This window comes from Myotis daubentonii, chromosome 14 (assembly GCF_963259705.1).
Source record: "Myotis daubentonii chromosome 14, mMyoDau2.1, whole genome shotgun sequence".
NCBI lineage: Eukaryota > Metazoa > Chordata > Mammalia > Chiroptera > Vespertilionidae > Myotis > Myotis daubentonii.
This window is the reverse complement of record NC_081853.1, coordinates 7,321,078-7,341,470: the sequence shown is the minus strand read 5'-3', so window position 1 is coordinate 7,341,470 and position 20,393 is coordinate 7,321,078. Positions and strand designations below refer to the sequence as shown.

At 43.8% G+C, this 20,393-nt stretch overlaps 1 protein-coding gene across 6 annotated transcripts in view; it reads left to right on the top strand.

Annotated features, from left to right (window-relative positions):
- The first annotated feature begins 8,726 nt into the window (after positions 1 to 8,726).
- The window catches only part of SLC25A26 (solute carrier family 25 member 26), a 152,218-nt gene continuing 140,551 nt past the window's right edge, over positions 8,727 to 20,393 (top strand). For 3 of the 6 annotated variants that reach the window (XM_059663032.1, XM_059663031.1, XM_059663030.1), the window contains exons 1-2: positions 8,727 to 8,882; positions 19,133 to 19,289. In XM_059663032.1, the coding sequence (XP_059519015.1) occupies positions 8,850 to 8,882; positions 19,133 to 19,289 (190 nt within the window). In that variant the 5' untranslated portion in view covers positions 8,727 to 8,849. Of the gene's footprint in view, positions 8,883 to 10,031; positions 10,132 to 19,132; positions 19,290 to 20,393 lie in introns of those variants that run through there. The other 3 variants (XM_059663033.1, XM_059663035.1, XM_059663034.1) reach the window with 3 other exon arrangements.

The window sequence follows — 20,393 nt, the reverse complement described above, 5'->3', positions numbered from 1 at the left end:
TGAAGCAAAGTGGCCTTGAAGGGGCAAGGAGAGCTTGAAGTAGATTAAAGAATGTTGTGCAGCGTTCTTTAGAATGAGAAACATTTCATCTTTGAAATGAAATGAGTTAAATGTGTTCCACCTCTTATGATGAAAAAGTGTCTTTTGTTTATGGTGACAAAGTACACATAACATAAAAATGACCACTTTAAGTGTACAGTGGGGTGGGATTAAGTACATTCACATTGTTGTACAACTATTACTACCATTCATCCCAGAACGTTTTTATCTTCCTCAGCTGAAACTCTGCACCCTTAGACCAGGGGCGGGGAACTTCCAGCCCACGGGCGGTCTGAGGCTGAGTAATAACTTGGTCTGGCCCTGCCAAGGCACTCGGGGTGAGTTCGTTAACTGTTTGACCAAATATAGCAGGCTAATCTTTAAGTTGATAATTCTGTGTGGCCCACGAATGGTGTTATGAATATCCAAATGGTCCTTGGGGAAAAGAAGGTTCCCCACCCCTGCTTAAACATGAACTATTTCCCCTGTCTTGGGACCCTGGTGTTCACCATTCTACTTTCCCTGCAAATTTGACCACTCTAGGTACTTCTGCTGATAGGAAAATCCTATAGTACCTGTCCTTCTGTGTCTGGCTTATGCCGTTTGGCAGAATGTCCTCAAGGTTCGCCCGTGCTGGAGCATGTGTCAGGATCTCCTTCCTTTCTACGGCTGAGCAATGTCCCATTGTGTGCGTGACCACATTTGGTTTATCCATTCATCTGCCGGTGGACATTTGGACTGGAGAAAAGTGTCTTTTAAACATGGATCTTTTTCTTTCCTTACATAATCTTACTTTTCCACTTTTCCTGTCTTCCTCCCTCCCTTCCTTTATTTCTCCCTGAGTAGAAGGAGGATAGAATTTGACTAAAGGATGTTATCATTTCGAATCTCAAGGAATAGTACAATGACTTCCTTTTTTATTATAATAGACTTCATTTTTTAGAACAGTTTTAGGTTCACAGCAAAATTCAGTACAAAGTACAAGAAATTCCCATATACTCCTTGCCTCCCCCAACCCCCAACACACATACACACACAGCCTCCTCAAATATTGGCTTCCTCCGCCAGAGTGGTACACGTGTTACAGCTGACAAACCTACATTAAAACATCATTATCATTTCAAATCTATAGTTTAGGTAAATCACTCAGTATTGTACATTCTGTGGGTATTGATAAATGCATAATGATATGTATTCACCATTATAGCATCCTGCAAAATAGTTTCACTGCCCTAAAAATCCTCTATGCTTTGCCTGTTCACCCCTCAATCCCCAACTCCCTGAAACATTGGGAACCACTGACCATTTTACTATCTCCATATTTTGCCTTTTCCAGAATGTCGTATAGTTGGAATTGTACAGTATACAGTATAGCCTCTTTAGATTGTCTTCTTTCACTTAGCAATATGTTTTTAAGGTTCTTTCGTGCCTTTTCATGGATTGGTAGCTCATTTCTTTCTTTTTTTAATCCTCACCCTAAGGACATGCTTAGAGAGTGGAAGAGAGAGAGAGAGAGAGAGAGAGAGAGAGAGAGAGAGAGACATCTATGTGAGAGAGAAACATTGATCAGTTGCCTTCTGTGCATGCCCTGACTGGAATCAAACGTGATGGGAATCGAACTGGCAGGCAACCTGTAGGTGCACAGGATGACACTAAATGAATGGAGCCACTCAGGCCGGCGATAGCTCATTTCTTTCTAACACTGAATACCCTTCCACTGTCTGGATATACCACAGTTTATTTACCCTTCACTTAGTGAAGGACATCTTGATTGCTTCCACGTTTTGGAAATTATGAATAAAGCTGCTATAAACATCCATGTGCAGGTTTTTGTGTGGACATAAGTTTTCAACTAATTTCAGTACCAAGGAGCACAATTCCCAGATCATATGTGAAGACTATGTTTAGCTTTGTCAACTGTCTCCTAAAGTGGCAATGCCTTCCTTTTGGGTTTTACTGTTTTCCTTTCATAATCCAGGGGTCTAGGCTTGATTAGAATAACTAAGACGCATGTGGCAGCTGGATCCAGTGAGAAAGTAAACAGGGAAATGGGTCAGTCGTCCACAGCTGCCTGACATAAAATGGTTGCAGTTTCTTCTACTCATGCAGAGCTGGCTGCTGACATGGAAATGGGGATATGGAGTCAGAAGAAGGTGTTTATGAGTTAACTAGAGGCCCAGTGCATGAATTCGTGCACCAGTGAGGTCCCTCGGCCGGGCCTGCAGGATTGGGCTAAAACCGGCTCTCCCACATCCCCCAAGGGGTCCCGAATTGTGAGAGGGCACAAGCCAGGCTGAGGGACCCCATCAGTGCATGATCGGGGCTGGGGAGGGATGCGGGAGGTTGGCCAGCCGGGGAGGGACTTTGGGAGGACTCCAGGGCCTGTTTGGCCTATCTCACTCAGTCCTGATCGGTCGGACCCCAGCAGCAAGCTAACCTACCAGTCAGAGCGTCTACCCCCTGGTGGTCAGTGCACATCATAGAGACTGGTTGACCAGTTGACTATCTGCCCTCTGGTGGTCAGTGTGCATCATAGCAAGCAGTTGAGCAGCCTTAGCATATCATCAGCATGTTATGCTTTGATTGGTTGAACGGAAGACCATACGACCAGACACTTAGCATATTAGGCTTTTATTATATAGGATCATAACATTCATAACCATTCTGTTATGATTTTTAAAGGCCTAAACCAGTGATGGCGAGCCTATGACACGCATGTCAGAGGTGACACGTGAACTCATTTTTTTGGTTGATTTTTCTTTGTTAAATGGCATTTAAATATATAAAATAAATATAAAAAATATAAGTCTTTGTTTTACTATGGTTGCAAATATCAAAAAATTTCTATATGTGACACGGCACCAGGGTTAAGTTAGGGTTTTTCAAAATGCTGACATGCCAAGCTCAAAAGGTTCGCCATCACTGTCCTAAACCAAGGCATTTTACAGAAAGAAAGGAGTGGAGAGGAGGGATGTCTCTGAGGGGTTAGGCCAGGGGTGGGCAAACTTTTTGACTCGAGGGCCACAATGGGTTCTTAAACTGGACCGGAGGGCCAGAACAAAAGCATGGATGGAGTGTTTGTGTGAACTAATATAAATTCAAAGTAAACATCATTACATAAAAGGGTACGGTCTTTTATTTCAATAGTTTTATTCATTTCAAATGGGCCGGATCCGGCCCGCGGGCCATAGTTTGCCCACGGCTGGGTTAGGCAATGGTTTGGGCATCAAGGATAGATAAGAAATTTGACCAGAGGCAGGCTTCTAAACCATCCTATATAATAAAACCCTAATATGCGAATCGACTGAACAATGGAATGACTAGAACGACCAGCAAAACGAACGGTTGCTATGACGTGCACTGACCACTAGGGCTGACAGCTGGTGAGTGCAGTGGCAGTGGCGGGAGCCTCTCCTGCCTCCACAGCAGCACTAAAGAGCAGCGAGTCCAGCTTCTGGCTGAGCAGTGCTCCCACAGAGGGAGTGCCGCTCAGCCAGAAGTCGGGTTCACAGCTGGCAAGCGCTGCAATGGTGGCAGGAGCCTCTCCTGCCTCCGCTACAGGCAGGCAGTAAGGAGTGAGGGGTCCCGGACTGCGAGAGGGATATCTGACTGCTGGCTTAGGCCCAATCCCCCCCGGTAGGCAGACATCCCCCAAGGGGTCCCTGACTGCGAGAGGGTGCAGGCTGGGCTGAGGGACCCCCTGCCCCAGTGCACGAATTTTGTGCACCAGGCCTCTAGTGATAAAGTTGGGAGAGTAAGATGTTTATACAGAAAAAAGGCTCCTGTAGACATGTAATAGGTGCTGAGTACTTGTTGCTGGAAATTGAAGAAGTATAAAGCGTTCTTATTTGTGCTTATCCAGATGACTGTGGTTAAATGGTGAACACTTCTGTTTAAATTTCCTATAATGAGAAGATCATGAGCCCTAATTATGTTTTTTCATTATTTCCTGGACTATAAAGAAAAAAATGGTTCAATTTGCCCTTGGATATAACAATGGTCAGTGGCTGAGAAAAACCACTTGCTGTTGTCATCTATGCCAGGGAACTGGCGCAGGGTGACTCATAATAATCTGTGGCCACTTCAGCAGAGGATAGCAATTACAGCAAGGGCATCTCTGTATTGTATTTCAACGTGACAGGCTTGCCAAACTGATGGGCAGTAAGTGCACAAGCTACAATGTTTTAGGATAATTTGTACAATTAATAGAACAGAGATCTTTGTCACAGAACATAAAAATTAACTGGGCAAATTTCATCCTGGTTATTTATATACTAGAGGCCCGATGCACAAAATTTGTGCACGGGTAGGGTCCCTAGGCCTGGCCGGCAATCAGGGCAAATCTGCGGGGTGACCAGTGGGGCAATCAGGGGGCCCCTCCTGGCACCCGCCTTGGCTGGCCTGGGGGCCTATGAGCTGGGGGCAGCTCCTGCATTGAGCGTCTGCCCCCTGGTGGTCAGTGCGCATCATAATGACCAGTAGTTCTGCTGGTTGTTCTGCTGTTCAGTCAATTTGCATATTAGGTTTTCATTATATAGGATATACTAGAGGTCCGGTGCACAAAATTTGTGCACTGGGGGGGGGGTTGTCCCTCAGCGTGGCCTGTGCCCTCTCGCAATCCAGGACCCCTTGGCAGACATCCCTCTCATAGTCTGGGATCCCTCGCTCCTTACCACCTGCCTGTTAGCTGCTCCTTACTGCTCGACTTGCTGCTCCTTAGTGCTTCTGCAGAGGCGGAAGAGGCTCCCACCACTGCCGCTGCACTCACCAGTCGTACGCCTGGCTTCTGGCTGAACGGCACTACTTCTGTGGGAGCGCACTGACCACCAGGGGACAGCTCCTGCATTGAGTGTCTGCCCCCTGGTGGTCAGTGCAGATCATAGTGATGGGTCGTTCTGCCGTTTGTTTGATTTGCATATTAGGGTTTTATTATATAGGATATCTTAGAAACCAAGCCACAGCTCAGCTTTTTCTTTGGTCAAATATTTAACAAAATATTGGCAGATATTGATTCATCAAAGAATTGAATCATTCTTTGTCAAATCTAGGCAGGTCTACATCAACTTGCTCAGTTACAGATAGTTGAGATAGTTCAGAAACAAAAGATTCATATGATGATAATAAGCATAGCAATAATAATTATTCCTTAGTAATGGCCAATAATACCAAAAGCAAATGGCCCTGGTCAGTGTTGCTAAGAGGTTAGAGCCGTGATTGGCAAACTGCAGCTCACGAGCCACATGCGGCTTTTTGGCCCCTTGAGTGTGGCTCTTCCTAAGCCTTAGGAGTACCCTAATTAAGTTAATAACAATGTACCTACCTATATAGTTTAAGTTTAAAAAATTTGGCTCTCAAAAGAAATTTCAATCGTTGTACTGTTGATATTTGGCTCTGTTGACTAATGAGTTTGCCACCCACTGGGTTAGAGCATTGGTCTACACACCAAAGGTCTCAGGTTTCATTTTTGGTCATGACATGTACCTGGGTTGCAGGTTTGATCCTCACCTTCAGGAAGCCACCTATTGTCTTCACTATCAGAGAAGTGCAAACAAGGATCCCGGAATGCTGGTGAACCTTGACCCCATGTCAAGGGCCAGAGTTATGTACCGATTGTCTAGTCCAGACAGTGGGGGCTCAAGTTATTTCCTGATCAAATAGTCTCAGAGTAAATCCTTCTAATATTTACTGACCTTTAAGATAGTCTGTCTGTTACCGCAATTACCTGCCTAAGAGCTAGATGTGTATCCAATATTGAATAAAAGGCTGGTGAGGCCTGGGCACCAGGGGAAGTCCTTTCTCTTGCATTGGGCTTGCTCACCTGGCCCCCAATATTTCCAAATTATTATTTCTTGTCTCATCTCTTTCATTTGCGTGCGACCCCTCCTCCAGATCCCGAACCCTGAACCACCGGGATGTGGGGAACATTCACACCCACCCTGGGGGTTGGGTGCGCGTGGGAGGCAACCAATTGATGTATCTCTCACATCAATGTTTCTCTCTCTCTATCCCTTCCTCCCTCCCTTCATCCTTTCCTCCCTCCCTTCTTCCCTTCCTCCCTCCCTCCCACTCTATTGAAAATCAATGGAAACATCTCCTGGGATGAGGATTAACAAAAATAAATAAATAAATAAATAAGAAAATGGAAAGATCCTTTTTAATGTGCCCAGTCATCATGCAGTGTTTTGGGGTGCATTGTAAATTATATGTTGCCTCAGGTGGGAGGGGAGTGTAAGAGATCAACTAAAGGAGTTGTATGCATGCATATAAACATAACCAATGGACACAGCCAGTAGGGGGGCAGGTACATATGCTGGGGGCTGGGAACGGCTGGGGAGAGGTCAATGGGAGAAAAAGGAGACATATGTAATACTTTCAACAATAAAGAATTTAAATTAAAAAAATTTATATGTTGCCTCAAAAATTGCCCTTATTGAGTCCTGCTGCCGTGTACTCATGCCCAGTGTCATCCCTCCCCTGAGTGTGGCTGGCAGAAGTGATGGGATGTCACCTCAGAGATTAGGTTGCAAAATTCTGTGGCTTCCATCTTGGTGTTCTCTCTCACTTTTTCTTGTTTGCTTACTCAGGTGACGCTGGGGAGCCATGCTGCAAGCTCCTGTATGGAGAAGCCAGGAACTAAAGAAGGCAAGGAACTAAAGAAGGACCGCAGTCAACAGACAAGGGAAAATTGAGCCACTCAGTCAACAGGACTGACACCTGCCCACACCTATGCGAGTGGTCTTGGATGTGGGTCTTCCCCCATTGGAGCCATCAGATGGAACTGTAGCCTGGCCTTCAGCATGACTGCACTCGCAGGAGAGACTGTGAGCCAGCCATGCCTCGTGAGGCCACCTCCAGACTTCAGACCACAGGAACCCTGAGATGGTAAACGAGATGGTAAGCAGCAAATAGAGGACACTTACCTGGGATTTTGAAGAAAACTGTGGGCAATGTTAGGAAAATGAATGAGGTATGAAGAGGCAGTCAGGTCTCACAACAGTGAGAAGTCTTTAACATACCTTGACTTGAAGGATGTGATAAAGGGTGTGCTATTTTTAAAAATCTAAAATACTTTTTTATATTATAAAAAAATAGGAGAAAAAGTACAGGCATACCTTGTTTTATTGCAGAGGTTCTCAACCTTGTCTGCACATTAGAATCACCTGGGAATCTTTTTAAAATCCTGATGTCTGGGCCTCATCCTCCGGAAATTTTGTTTCTTTGTTACTAATGTTGTGGCCCCACCCCATAACAAAGAAACAGAATTTCCTGAGGATGAGGCCCAGACATCAGGATTTTAAAAAGATTCCCAGGTGATTCTAATGTGCAGCCAAGGTTGAGAACCACTGTTTTATTGTGCTGTGCTTTATTGAGCTCAGGTGTTTGTTTTTTTAACCAATGGAAGGAAAGATCCCCCACCAGCAAAAAGATTAAGACTCACTTGATTGCAACATTTTATTACAGTGGTCTGGAATCAGACCGGTCATAAAATCTGAGGTATGCCTGTAATGTTACTATCAAAATTATTTTGTATTGTCTAGGGGAATAATGCAGCTTTTAAGAAAATGAATGGAATAGTATTTTTAATTAGGAATACTATTTTTAATATTAGTTTTAATTAGGAATGAACAGATGTACATATGTACTGTGCTATGTTTTTTCTTATTTTAATCTCATAAGCATTTTGCATGTTATTATAGCACATGCTCTTCACAAGCACTATTGCCAAGGGAATAGTCCATCAAATGCATCTCACGAAGTTTACCTAACCATTCCTCTTCTGTTTAATGTGTAAGTGGCTTCCTGTTATCTTTGCTGAGTTAAATGTTATGGACATTGTTAGATTGCTAATACTTAGTTCCAAACTACTTTTCTAAAAGCTTGCACCTGGTCAATGTACTCTCTGAGGGTTTTTCTCTGAATACCCCGCTCTGTGCTACAAATGAAAACTGACATCCCAGAGGCTGTCCCCTTATTCAACTCCACAGCCCTCCAATGCCTTAATGGGGCTCTAAGGAACATGAAATGTCTACTACATGCCAGGCTCTGTACCTTTCATCCATTCATTCACTCATTCATTCACTCACAAGTTATGTTGAGTGTCTACTAAGGGTCAGGTACTGCTTACACAGTAATAAGCTAAGTAACCTCAGGAATGCTCAGCCTGTGTCAGAGTGGTCTTCAAGGTGTGCACCGTGGGCAAGATGAGCACGCAAATAACTGAACAAGTAAATTAAGTGTAATAACTGCCAGTAAGAAGTGGAGGATGCTATTTTTGAAGTATTTTTCTACGTCTTTCACAATCTCCTGACGTTGAGTGTGTTTTATAGTAATTCGGACGAAATTTGCACAGATAAAAGCAAGAGATGAAATAAGACAAAAATAACCGCTTAAAAAGAGAAACCTCGCCCCTGAAACTAGTTCTGCCCTCCTACGGCCCCTCCCTGCACTGCAGCCTCCGCCCTACACTTTGCTCCCCGCTACCCTTGGAGGGTTCTCTCTCCCGGATCCCAGCCCAGGCTTCTTTGCTCGCGAGAGTTTCCCCGTCTTCTCGCGGGATCCCAGGCTGCCGCAGGGGAAGGCGGCGGAGGAGAGTGGGGCTTTCCGCTCAATCACACTCCCCAGGCCCCGCCCCCCCGAGCTCCCCGCCCAGCCGACTTGGTTGCACGTGTATTTGTTGTGATTCGCCCTCACGTGACTGCGGAAGTACCGGCCCCTCAAGCCCCGCCTTCAAGATGGCGGCGCCCAGTGCGCGGCGTCGCGACGTGCTTCGGCTCCACGGCGGGTTATAGCGTGGGCGGTGTTTCCGGGCCATGGACCGGCCCGGCTTCACGGCCTCGCTGGTGGTGAGTGCGGGCGGGAGAGGGGTGCTCGGAGGGCCGGAGTCCGGCCCGGCGCTGGTCGGGGCCCCTCCGCACTGGGATGTCTCCCGGTTTGGCGCGAACTGCGCTCTCGTCCCAGGTCACCGAGCCTGGGAGCCAGCGCGGGGCGCGGGCCGCCGCCGGCTCTGTCCGGGCGGAGTCCTTCCGCCCCGACGCCGGGAAGAGACGGGGAGGGGCCGCCCGACTCCTCGTTTTCCGCACGGAGATCGTTTCCCTACGTAAAAGCTTCCATTGATGTAACTGCGCTGGAGAACTTGGGGTTGTGTATAGGATAGGAATATAGCAACAGAACCAGACACGCGCACCCAGTCGCGCAGAGCCTCTGTCCCAGACCATGTTGTCATGTTCTGTGCTTTTTCTCAGTCTCGGAAAAATGACACTCCCATTCATTCATTCATTGTATAATGAATCTGGTTATTCTGCTTCCTGTGAGACAGGAGTGCTTGATCCCTTAGAAAACAACTAGAATCAACACGCACATAAAAAAGGAACAGTCCTTTAATAAATTCCTTTAATAAATATTTTGACGCCTCTCTGGGCAGGTCCAGTAGGGCATTCTAGATATGGCGGTGAGTACGATAGAGATCGGCTCGTTGTGAGAAGGGAAAAAAAAACTTTCAAAAAGCTTCTCACCGAAAATGGAGGCCCCGCGGCGTTTCCTCTAATTACCGAGCGTCTGCCGCTGCGGGTGTTGGAGGTAACCCGGCGAGCAGGTGCCCCCGCGGGGTCCGGGGTGGAGACCAGGGAAGGGCTGTGGGAAGACGACGCGGGCGGGCGGGTGGCGGTGTCCCCGGGAGGCGGAGGGAGGCGCCGCAGCCAGACTCGCGGGACGGTGGTTTTCCATGTAGATCTGCTGAGACTGTGTAAGCCGGGTCTTAGAGATGCAGACAAAGGAGTGTGTTACCACTTTCCGGGAATTTTCCTGTCTAGCCAGTGAGATCTCAGTAGTGGTGCTTTTTGTTTTTTTTTTAATCCTCACCTGAGGGTATGTTTTTCCTTGAGTCCAGAGAGAGAGAGGGAGGAAGGGAGAGGGAGAGAGAAACACCAACTGGTTGCTTCCCATTTGGGGCTTGAACCCGAAACCTAGGTTTGTGCCGTGACTGGGAATCGAACCCACGACCTTTGCGCACAGGCCAAAGCTCCAACCGACTAAGCCACACCTCCCTGGGCAGCAGCAGTAGTTCTGACAGACAGCGTTGTTCTAGGAACTGGGGTGAGCTTTTTACACACATCGTCTCAATTAATTCTGTCGTAGTTGAAGTCTTATTCGAGCTCTCCAGATGGCAGGACTGAGATACAGAGAGGTTAGAGGACTTGTCCTAAGTCACACAAAGGAAATGCATTTCATGTAGGTCAGTGCTGGAGAACAGATTCCAGCCCTAGCAGTGCAGCCTGGGATGCCATGCCCTCAGTGGTTCTCAACCTTCTGGCCCTTTACATACAGTTCCTCATGTTGTGACCCAACCATAAAATTATTTTCGTTGCTACTTCATCACTGTAATGTTGCTACTGTTATGAATCATCATGTAAATATCTGATACGCAGGATGGTCTCAGGCGACCCCTGTGAAACGATCGTTCGACTGCCAAAGGGGTCGGGACCCACAGGTTGAGAACCGCTGCTAGCTGCTCCTTGATACTCTCTCTGGAGTTAGGAGCAGCTGCTAAAAACAGGTGAGTGCCCAAGTTAACAGAAGAACAATGACACAGTTTTAAAATTTATTAAAGTGTGGTACACATGTTGGAAGGTATACTTTTATTTTTTCATGTAGTTACAGAGGTTGAAATTTGGGTCAAGGGGTACAAGTTTCAAGGAAGTTAGATTTTATTCCAACTAAAGACAAATCATTTTATTAATTGAACACACAATCTAAGTGCCATTTATTCTGGGCACTGTGATTACCCTTGGAGATACCATAGCAAACAAACCAAACCCAAAGGATAAGTACTCTGAGAGAAATAAACTGAGATGGGATAGAGATGGAAAATATTGGGGAACCTACTTTATTTTTTATATTTTTTCATTCATTCATGTTTTAAAAAAATCTTTATTGTTGAGAGTATCACAGATGTCCTCCCTTTTTCTCCCCTCTTGCCCCTGACCATCCAGTTCCCACCCTGCCCCAGGCCTTCTCCACCCTATTGTCTGTGTTCATGAGCAATACATCTATGCATATACTTTCTTTGGTTAATCCCAACCCCGCTTTCATCTGAGATTCATCAGTATGTTTCATGTTTTCATGCCTCTGGCTCTATTTTATTCATAAACTTGTGTTCATTAGATTCCACATATAAGTGAGATAATGTGATACTTGTTTTTTTTCTGACTGGCTTTTCCCACCTATATAATCATCTCCAGGTCCCTCCATGGTGTCTCAAAGGGTAAGAGATCCTTGTTTTGTTTTTTTTTACTGCTGCATAGTATTCCATGGTGTAAGTGTACAGCCTTTTTAACCACTCATTTACTGATGGGCACTTGGGCTGTTTCCAGGTCTTAGCTATTGTAAGCTGTGCTGCTATGAACATAGGGGTGCATGCATTCTTTGTGATTGGTGTTTCAGGATCCCTAGGATATATTCCTTGAAGTGGCGTCACTAGGTCACATGGCAGTTCCATTTTTAGTTTTTTGAGGAAACTCCACACTGCTTCCCACAGTAGCGACTCCAGTCTGCATTCCCACCAGCAGTGCACGAGGGTTCCTTTTTCTCCACATCCTCGCCAGCACTTGTTTGTTGATTTATTGATGGTAGCCATTCTGGCAGGTGTAAGGTGGTATCCCATTGTTCTAATTTGCATCTCTCTGATGATTAGTGATGAATATTTTTTTCATATATCTCTTGGCCATTTGTATGTCCTCTTTAGAGAAATATCTATTCAAATCCTTTGCCCTTTTTTTCAATTGGATTGTTTGTCTTCCTTTTGTTGAGTTGTATGAGTACTTTATATATTTTTGAAATTAAGACCTTATCAGATCTGTCACTGGCAAGTATGTCCTCCCACACAGGGTTCCCTTTTCATTTTGAAGGGTTTCTTTTGCTGTGCAGCAGCTTTTAGTTTGATGTAGTCCCACTTGTTTATTTTTTCCTGCCTGCCTCTTCTTTCTCTCCTCTTGAGTACCTCACTATTTCACTGACCTTGTAGTTCATCTACTCACCTGGCTTGTTCTACCATGAAACCAAAAACACCCCTACCATCCTAAGCTGCAGGTAAAAGGACTTTGGCAGTGTTGGTGCTGTGCAGTGAAAAGTACAGGCTGTCCTTTGCATGGTAGTGTAATGCTGTAAAAATGAAAGCGCAAGTGGAATCATGCGGAGTGGTCTCAATGATGAGAAAAATGTTAATTTAATGACAACACTTCTTGTCGGTGTTAAAAATTAAAAGCTCTCTTGTTGACTGTACTTGAGAAATGAAAAAATAGATGCTGTAATTTATTTATTTATTATTTTAAAAAAATATATTTTATTGATTTTTTACAGACAGGAAGGGATAGGGATAGAGAGTTAGAAACATCGATGAGAGAGAAACATCGACCAGCTGCCTCCTGCACACCTCCTACTGGGTATGTGCCCGCAACCAAGGTATATGCCCTTGACCGGAATCGAACTTGGGACCTTTCAGTCCGCAGGCTGACGCTCTATCCACTGAGCCAAACCGGTGCTGGCAATGCTGTAATTTAAAACATGTAATACTCTCAACCATAAATATTTTTTTAAAAGATTTTGTTTCTTTGTAAAAAATGTATCAAAATAATTTGAGCAGTACTTATTGTCTAGTGATATAACTTATAATTCAGAACAAATATCTTTTTTATGCTTTGGCAGGGATGTGTGTGTGTGTGGTGGCAGGGGAACAGGTGGTCTGCTGGCTTCAGGAGACAGTGGCCATAGGAAGGGCATTCCAGGTTGAAAGAGAAATCCAAGCAGGAACACAGAAATGAGAAGTTTCAAGACATGTCAGGAAAGGCTCAGGTTCATTGGGGTGAAATGAAGTCCGACAGGTAGCTTAAAACCGGCCCATAGATCGAGGTTCTTAGTTTCCCTTCCTGAGTGCCTATTCCATACCACATCTAACCAGTGAGTTAGGATTTATTTTATGAGGGATTTTGAATAGTTTTACTTTTATATGTTTGCAATACTCAACCAAATTTGAACAATACAAAAATTAACAAGATAGTAAAAATTCTCTTCATCCTGAGTCTCATTGCACAGAGGTAATAACTTTTAGCAATTTAGTGTGTCTGCTTCTGGACTTGTAACTACGCATATACAAAGAGTTACACATTTCTTTGAAAGGCAGGATGATAAAGCATATATTGCTGCACAGCTAAGTTGATTCACTTAATAATCTAACACGTTTCTGTGCCAGTGAGTCCAATTGACCTCATTCTCTTAAAGGCTGTGTGGCAACACAGTACTCAGATATACGAACTGATCTAACAAGATTCCTGGATTTAGGTTATTTCTTGCTTTTTAGTTACGATGCTATAGTAAATATTCTTGTATATTTATGCATATCTGTGAGTGAAATATCCTATCTAATAAAAGAGAAACATGGTAATTGGCATACGACCGCTACCCTTCCCATTGGCTAATCAGGGCGATACGCAAATTAACTGTGAGCCAAGATGGCGGCAGGCAGCCAGGCAGCTTGAAACTAACATGAGGCTTGCTTGCTTCAGTGACGGAGGAAACCAACGTTCCCCGCCTGCCTTGCAGGCCTCTGAGCCTGCAGTTTGAAACATTTTAACAAATATAGAAGCTAAAAAAAACCCCAGAAACCAGCTTTCAGCAAGCTGGAATCTCAGAGCTGGAGTCAGAGCTGGAGTTATACATTGTTTTGAACCAAAACAAACCAGATACCTACTTTCAGCAGTGGAGGCCTAAGAGCTGGAGCCTCAGAGCTAAAGCTGGCCCAGAATTAAAAAAAAAAAGAAAAGATACCTTAACTAATAATAAAAAAGAAAAAAAAGAAAAAAGGAGCAGTTGGGAGCTTCCCTCAGCCGCCAGCCTGAAAACAGCCCTCAGCCCCTCACCCAGGCTGGCAAGGCACCCCAGTGGGGACCCCCACCCTGAAGGGTGTGTGACCAGCTGCAAACAGCCATCATCCCCTCACCCAGGCTGGCCAAGCACCCCAGTGGGGACCCCCACCCTGAATGGTGTGTGACCAGCTGCAAACAGCCATCAACCCCTCACCCAGGCTGGCCAGGCACCCCAGTGGGGACCCCCACCCTGATCCAGGACACCCTTCAGGGCAAACCAGCCAGCCCCACCCATGCACCAGGCCTCTATTCTATACAGTAAAAGGGTAATATGCCTCCCAGCACCGGGATCAGCATGGCAGGGGGCAGCGCCCAAACCCCCTGATCGCTCTGCAGCTCTGTGTGTGACAGTGGGTGGGGCCACAACCTCCCTATCCGCCCTGCTCTGTTCGTTACAGGGGAAGGCGCCCCAACCCCCTGATCGGCCCTGCTCTGTGTGTGACAGGGTGCGGCGCCCCAACCCGCCCCCTCCTCCCCCCATGGGGCCTGCTCTGTGTGTGACAGGGTAGAGCCATAACCTCCCCATCGGCCCTGCCCTGAGTGTGAGAGTGGCGGCGTCCCAACCCCCTGATGGGCCCTGCTCTGTGTGTGACAGGGGGCAGCGCCCCAACCCCCGGATTGGCCCTGCTCTGTGCATGACAGGGGGCGGCACCCCAACACCCCAATCGGCCCTGCTCTGAGCCCGACCAGGGGCTGCACCTAGGGATTAGGCCTGCCCTCTGCCACCCGGGAGCAGGCCTAAGTCAGCAGGGCATTATGTCCCGAGGGGTTCCAGACTGCGAGAGGGCACAGGCCGGGCTGAGCGACACCCCCTTCCCCCCGAGTGCACAAATTTTTGTGCACCGGGCCTCTAGTATATAAATAAAATAGCTGGATCAAGGGTTTTATAATTTAAAATTGACATTTTACCAAATTGTCCTTTAGTATGCTATAATAATTTGTTTCCCTTTATAGTGCCCATAACTATTTATATTTTTTATCTTTTCTAGTTTAATTGGGGAAATGTCTTAATTTGTTCTTATTGGGTCATTAATGATGGGGAAGCATCTTTTCATAACTTTGTTGGCCATTTATATTTTTCTTTTGGGAATTGCTTGATCTGGAGTTTTGCAACTTTAAAAAAATCTGCTGTACTTTTTTAAGGTTGACTTGTTGTACCCTCTAAAATATGGGTAGGAGCCCTTCCTTATAATCATTAATTTATACATTCTTCAAATAATTGAGTGCCTGCTGTGTGCTGGTGCTGGGAACATATTGATGAACATGACAGGTATGGATCTTACAGTGTAGTGGGACATACAGACAATAGTGGGATGCTCAGTTATAGAATTAAGATTGTGATCAGCCCTAACCAGTTTGGCTCAGTGGATAGAGTGTCGGCCTGCGGACCCAAGGGTCCCGGGTTCGATTCTGGGCAAGGGCATGTAACTTAGTTGCGGGCACATCCCCAGTAGGGGGTGTGCAGGAGGCAGCTGATCGATGTTTCTCTCTCATCGATGTTTCTAACTCTCTATCCCTCTCCCTTCCTGTCTGTAAAAAAATCAATAAAATATATTTTTTAAAATTGTGATCAGTATTTGGAAACAAGGGGGTCTAATCCTAGACCTGGGGATTAGAGAACAGCTGTGTAAAGTCCAAGACATGAGGAACATCAGATGACTTGGAGGAAAAGAGCCCCAGGTGGAGTTAGGGTGGAGAGGTAGAACTTCCGGAGCCTTACAGGATTTGTTCTTTGTCCTGAGGCTGGGGAGAGTTTGGAGGACTTACCGGCTGGACAGTGGCCAGATGAATTGAAGTTTGCATTGTACAAAGGTGACTGCCATCAGGGTGGAAGTGGCAAGGAGCACTGCAGGGTGATGCATGGGGGATGGGGAGGAGACAGATATCCAGGAAGCAGGAGCAGTGAACTACAAGCTTCAAGTCCTTGTGGAAGAAAACCCCAGAATGTCAAGGACAGATGTTTCCCAGAGAAGCCCCGTTAATATTGGGGCGGGGGGCATTGGTTCTTCTTAGCTGAGGTTTAGGCCAGCAGCCTATGATGGTTTGCTTAGTTAAATTAGACAAGTGGTTTGGTTTTATCCTAATTTGGTTTTAGCACTGATTTTTCTGTTGTTGCGCAGCCTCCTTTTGAGAAATAAAGGTTTTATAGCAAGTGATTTTGACTTTTATCAACTCCCAGAGTAATTTCAAGGCACTAATTAGACACTTCTGTGCAGCCTGCCAGCACTTTTTGTGTTTTTTAACTTGAGGTAGAGTTGTGTATTTTATCTATATGATATCAAGGTCGCAATAAATTGTTATGCTGTACTAAGGCTTGCTGGTTGCCTGAATTTTGTTCTATATCTTTGGATTTTTGTTTAGTTCTTAAATTACCATTTTCAGTGTAAGCTACCATAAATCTTGAAACTAATCATTTGCCTGAGAACCTTTATGATAAGTGATAAAAAATAAAACAAAATCCTCAGGCTAAAAAGATAAAATAATTTGGTTGAGTTTCTTATAATTTAACTGATGTTGGCATGTATATTTTGTATATAATTATGAACAAAACAACACTGATATAAAATTACAAGCACTACTAAAGTTTTTGTTTAAATCTTAAATATGTCGCAGTGTGGATAAATATATAGGTATTCTTCCTGCTTATTGTTACCTGTTTGTTTGCATTGTTGTTTTTCAGTCTTATGAATTTAAATGCCATTTGAGCCTCAGAAGTTTAAAATCTGCAGAAGCAGTAACTTTTGATTTATGTCTCACTAGTAAGTAGATTGAATCTGGTCATTTTATTCTCAGCAGATAAGAATTCTGATGAAGGAGGATCAGAGATTCAATGCATGCAAAGTAGCCTGAGAGAGCAAAAGTGTAATTAACTTATTGATTACAATTGAGGTGTAGATAGCAAGCACTTTCTGAACCTTCTCCTAACATTAAAGAAAAAATTGTAATGAAGTGCAGAATGTTCTTAAGGAATCCAGTCATATCATACATTCTCAGCAGACTTAGCTCTTGAGCTTTGAGAAAATAAAGAGGCAGACCAGCTATTTTATTTACATACTGAATTGTGCAAAATGTTTCAAAAATAAATGAGAAGAAGGTTGACTTTTTAAAACTTTTCTATGGTACTTATGACCCTTTTCCCATGACTTAGAAAAGGCTACCTTTTATCCAGAGAGAAATCCCATGTCATTTGTCATTGTTTTACTGCCCATGTGATTCTCTACCAGCGCGTCTCTGCTGTTTGGGGACATCTTTTTGGGTCCTTCACAGAGGAGACTTTCATGGTCTTTGAGGTTCCGTTGTGTCTTTCAGGCCCATCATACAGGATAGTATTAATGTTTCGGGGAATGTGCTTTTCTAGTAGAAACTAGTTTTTAATATTTACCTATGCTAGTTAATGATTGGATTTCCCATCAGAGCAATTTCTTTTTTCCAGTGATCTCTTGCAGTGGTTTTGGTGTGAGTGGTAAGTAGAGCAGAGTGTTTGCTGGGTGTCGTAAATGTTTCCTCCCACGTCCTGCGTGGTTCAGGGTTCAATATCTGGAAGAGGAGCCGCACACAAATGAAGGAGAAAAGACAAGAGATAATTTGGAAATATTGGGGGACCAGGCGGGTAAGTCCAACTCAAGAGGAAGGACTTCTACCGGGCTCAGTCCGCACCGACCTTTTATAGTCTGAGGTAAACAATGCAGTGGTTACCATAGTTACAGTTCTTGTGAGTTTCACCTGTTTTGATCATGTTTACACTCCCTGCACTTCCCTCAGCCCATTAGCTTCCCAGGTAAGATCTGGGGAGTGTTATAAGGTCAAGCCTAATTATGCTAAGAGGACTGAGCCCTCTAAGCTGGGACTTGTTTGTGACTTTGCCAGCAGGTCAGTCTGAGGCTCAACCCTATATCAGTTTCCCACAGCTGGGTGCAAGCTCCTGAGAATCTTGTAACCCAAAAGGTGGAAACAGCTGATCGTTTCGAACTTTGCCTGTATGTTTGAATAATACAAATTCTTCTTAGTCTATGTTTTGGAATATATAGGTTTTTAGTGGATATTTTAACCCTTTGAATAGGTAATATAGTCATGTGGCTCACACTTCACAAGATAGCAAAAGTTGACAATTCAGTGTGAGAATTCCTATTTAGGAGCCACAGTGAGTTTCCTCTCCACCCTTCTTCCAGCTGCATAAACTGGTTTCCATACGCATCTTCATATCATGCTTTTAGACCGTGTGTGTTGACCTTTCTTTGACACTGTGTTTGAGTTTATATTTTTTGAGTATCTTTTTGATTTGACTGAGGTGTAACCAGTTTTAAAATACTCTCCATATGCTCCAAGTCTTCATGAGGGTTAAAGTTTTTGAAGGGCAGCTTTCCATCCCTAAGCAACATGGTTTGCTTAGGGCCAGGTTTTAATGTCCTCTAGGAATTAGTTCTATTTCCCCCCATTTATTCACTTAATTAAAACATTTATCAAGGAATTTTCAAATATACACAAAATAGCAATCCTTAGATATGTGATTCTTAAAATAGGGATCTAGATTCACAAGACTCATTACCTGTTTAAAAATAGAAGTCTCAAAAAAAAAAAGTCTTACTGCAGATTCACCACTCATTGTTAAGAAGACAAAAATATAACATTTGATCTGATATGGAAATATCTCCAAGGTAAGTTAAGTGAAAAAAATAAGGTTCAGCAGAGTGTTTATTGTATACACCTTTTATTTTTTAAAAAACGAAAATAAAATATATATTCATATTTACTTGTATATGTCTAAAGTAACTTTGGAAGGATGCAATAAGAAAACAACCAAAGTAGGAACAGGGAAAGAGACTTTGAACCATGTGAAAGTATTATGGTTGTTTCCCCAGGAAAATCTCTAGATTTAGGTAGCAGGTCTTTTGACAATACCAAATTTATTTACAAATAAATTGTAAAATTCACTTTAAAGAGAAATATTTATTTAAAAATTTACAATTTGAAAGTATGGTATAATAATGGTTGTTTCCCCCTGGAAAATCTCTAGATTTAGGGAGTAGGTCTTTTGACTGTGCCAAATAGTCCATGAACTGACAATTATGAGAAATATGCTTTAAAGACTACCTTCTTATCCCTACCCCCAAATGGCAGAGAGTTTATTTTATTGTAACCTATTTTCCCTTTTCTTCCCCCACCCTCTTTTTTTAAAGGCTGGTGGGGTAGCAGGTGTCTCTGTTGATTTGATATTATTTCCTCTGGATACCATTAAAACGAGGCTGCAGAGTCCCCAAGGATTTAATAAGGCTGGTGGTTTTCATGGAATATATGCTGGCGTTCCTTCTGCTGCTATTGGATCCTTTCCTAATGGTAAAAATTGTATTGGTATTCTCCTGCTATAAAGCCAAGATAATAGGATTATTTTCAGAATGGTGGGTGGTGGTACTACATATAGAATTTCTTACATGTTGGGACTTATCTTCTGAATTTGTTTTCCATTCATTAACCAATTATTTTAATCAGCTGTAGATCCCATTCCACTGTATAATAGAAAAAAATGAGCAATCTTTTAAAAATGGTTTTTGTTGTTAACATTCCCAGTTAGAATCCTTAAAGTGTTCTAACATTAATTGTGATGCCTTAGAGCAGTTTCTCAACCTTGCCTGCACATTGAAATCTCTTGAGAAGTTTTAAGAATTACTGATGCCTGTGTCACACCCAGAAGTTTAATTGGTCTGGGCTTTGCAAGGTTTTAGTAGCTTCCCAGGTGATTCCAGTGCGAAGGTGAGTTTAATAGCTGCTGCCTCGGAGAGTCTTCTGAAGCCGATGAATCTAAGAGGCATTACACCTTTTTTGTCTTCACGGAATTGCTCTTAGCTGAGGCAACCAATTCTGCTAACCTCCTCGATACTCTCCTCCCAGTGTCTTGCTAAAGTCACATTATATGATGTATGGCCTCTTATTCTAGAATCAATATCATCTGTTTTACTTAATCCACTTGTTGGTATACTGTACTTTTTTCAGATATTTACCTCATTTTAATTGTTTATTGATGTTTTGTGTGGCATTGGAAAGCAACCAAGCAAACAAAAAAATCACCACCACACACACACAATTATAGAACCTCTGCTGTAGGAGATTCTTTTTTTTTTTTTAAATATATTTTATTGATTTTTTTATACAGAGGAAGGGGAAGGGATAGAGAGTTAGAAACATCGATGAGAGAGAAACATCGATCAGCTGCCTCCTGCACACTCCCCACTGGGGATGTGCCCGCAACCAAGGTACATGCCCTTGACCGGAATCGAACCTGGGACCCTTGAGTCCACAGGCCGATGCTCTATCCACTGAGCCAAACCGGTTAGGGCTGTAGGAGATTCTTAAATCCTGGGGTTTGATTTCTTTTTTCTCAAGATAATTTATGAGAAATTCTTTCATGTTCACTTGACATTTAACTGTCCATCTGTGTCCCCA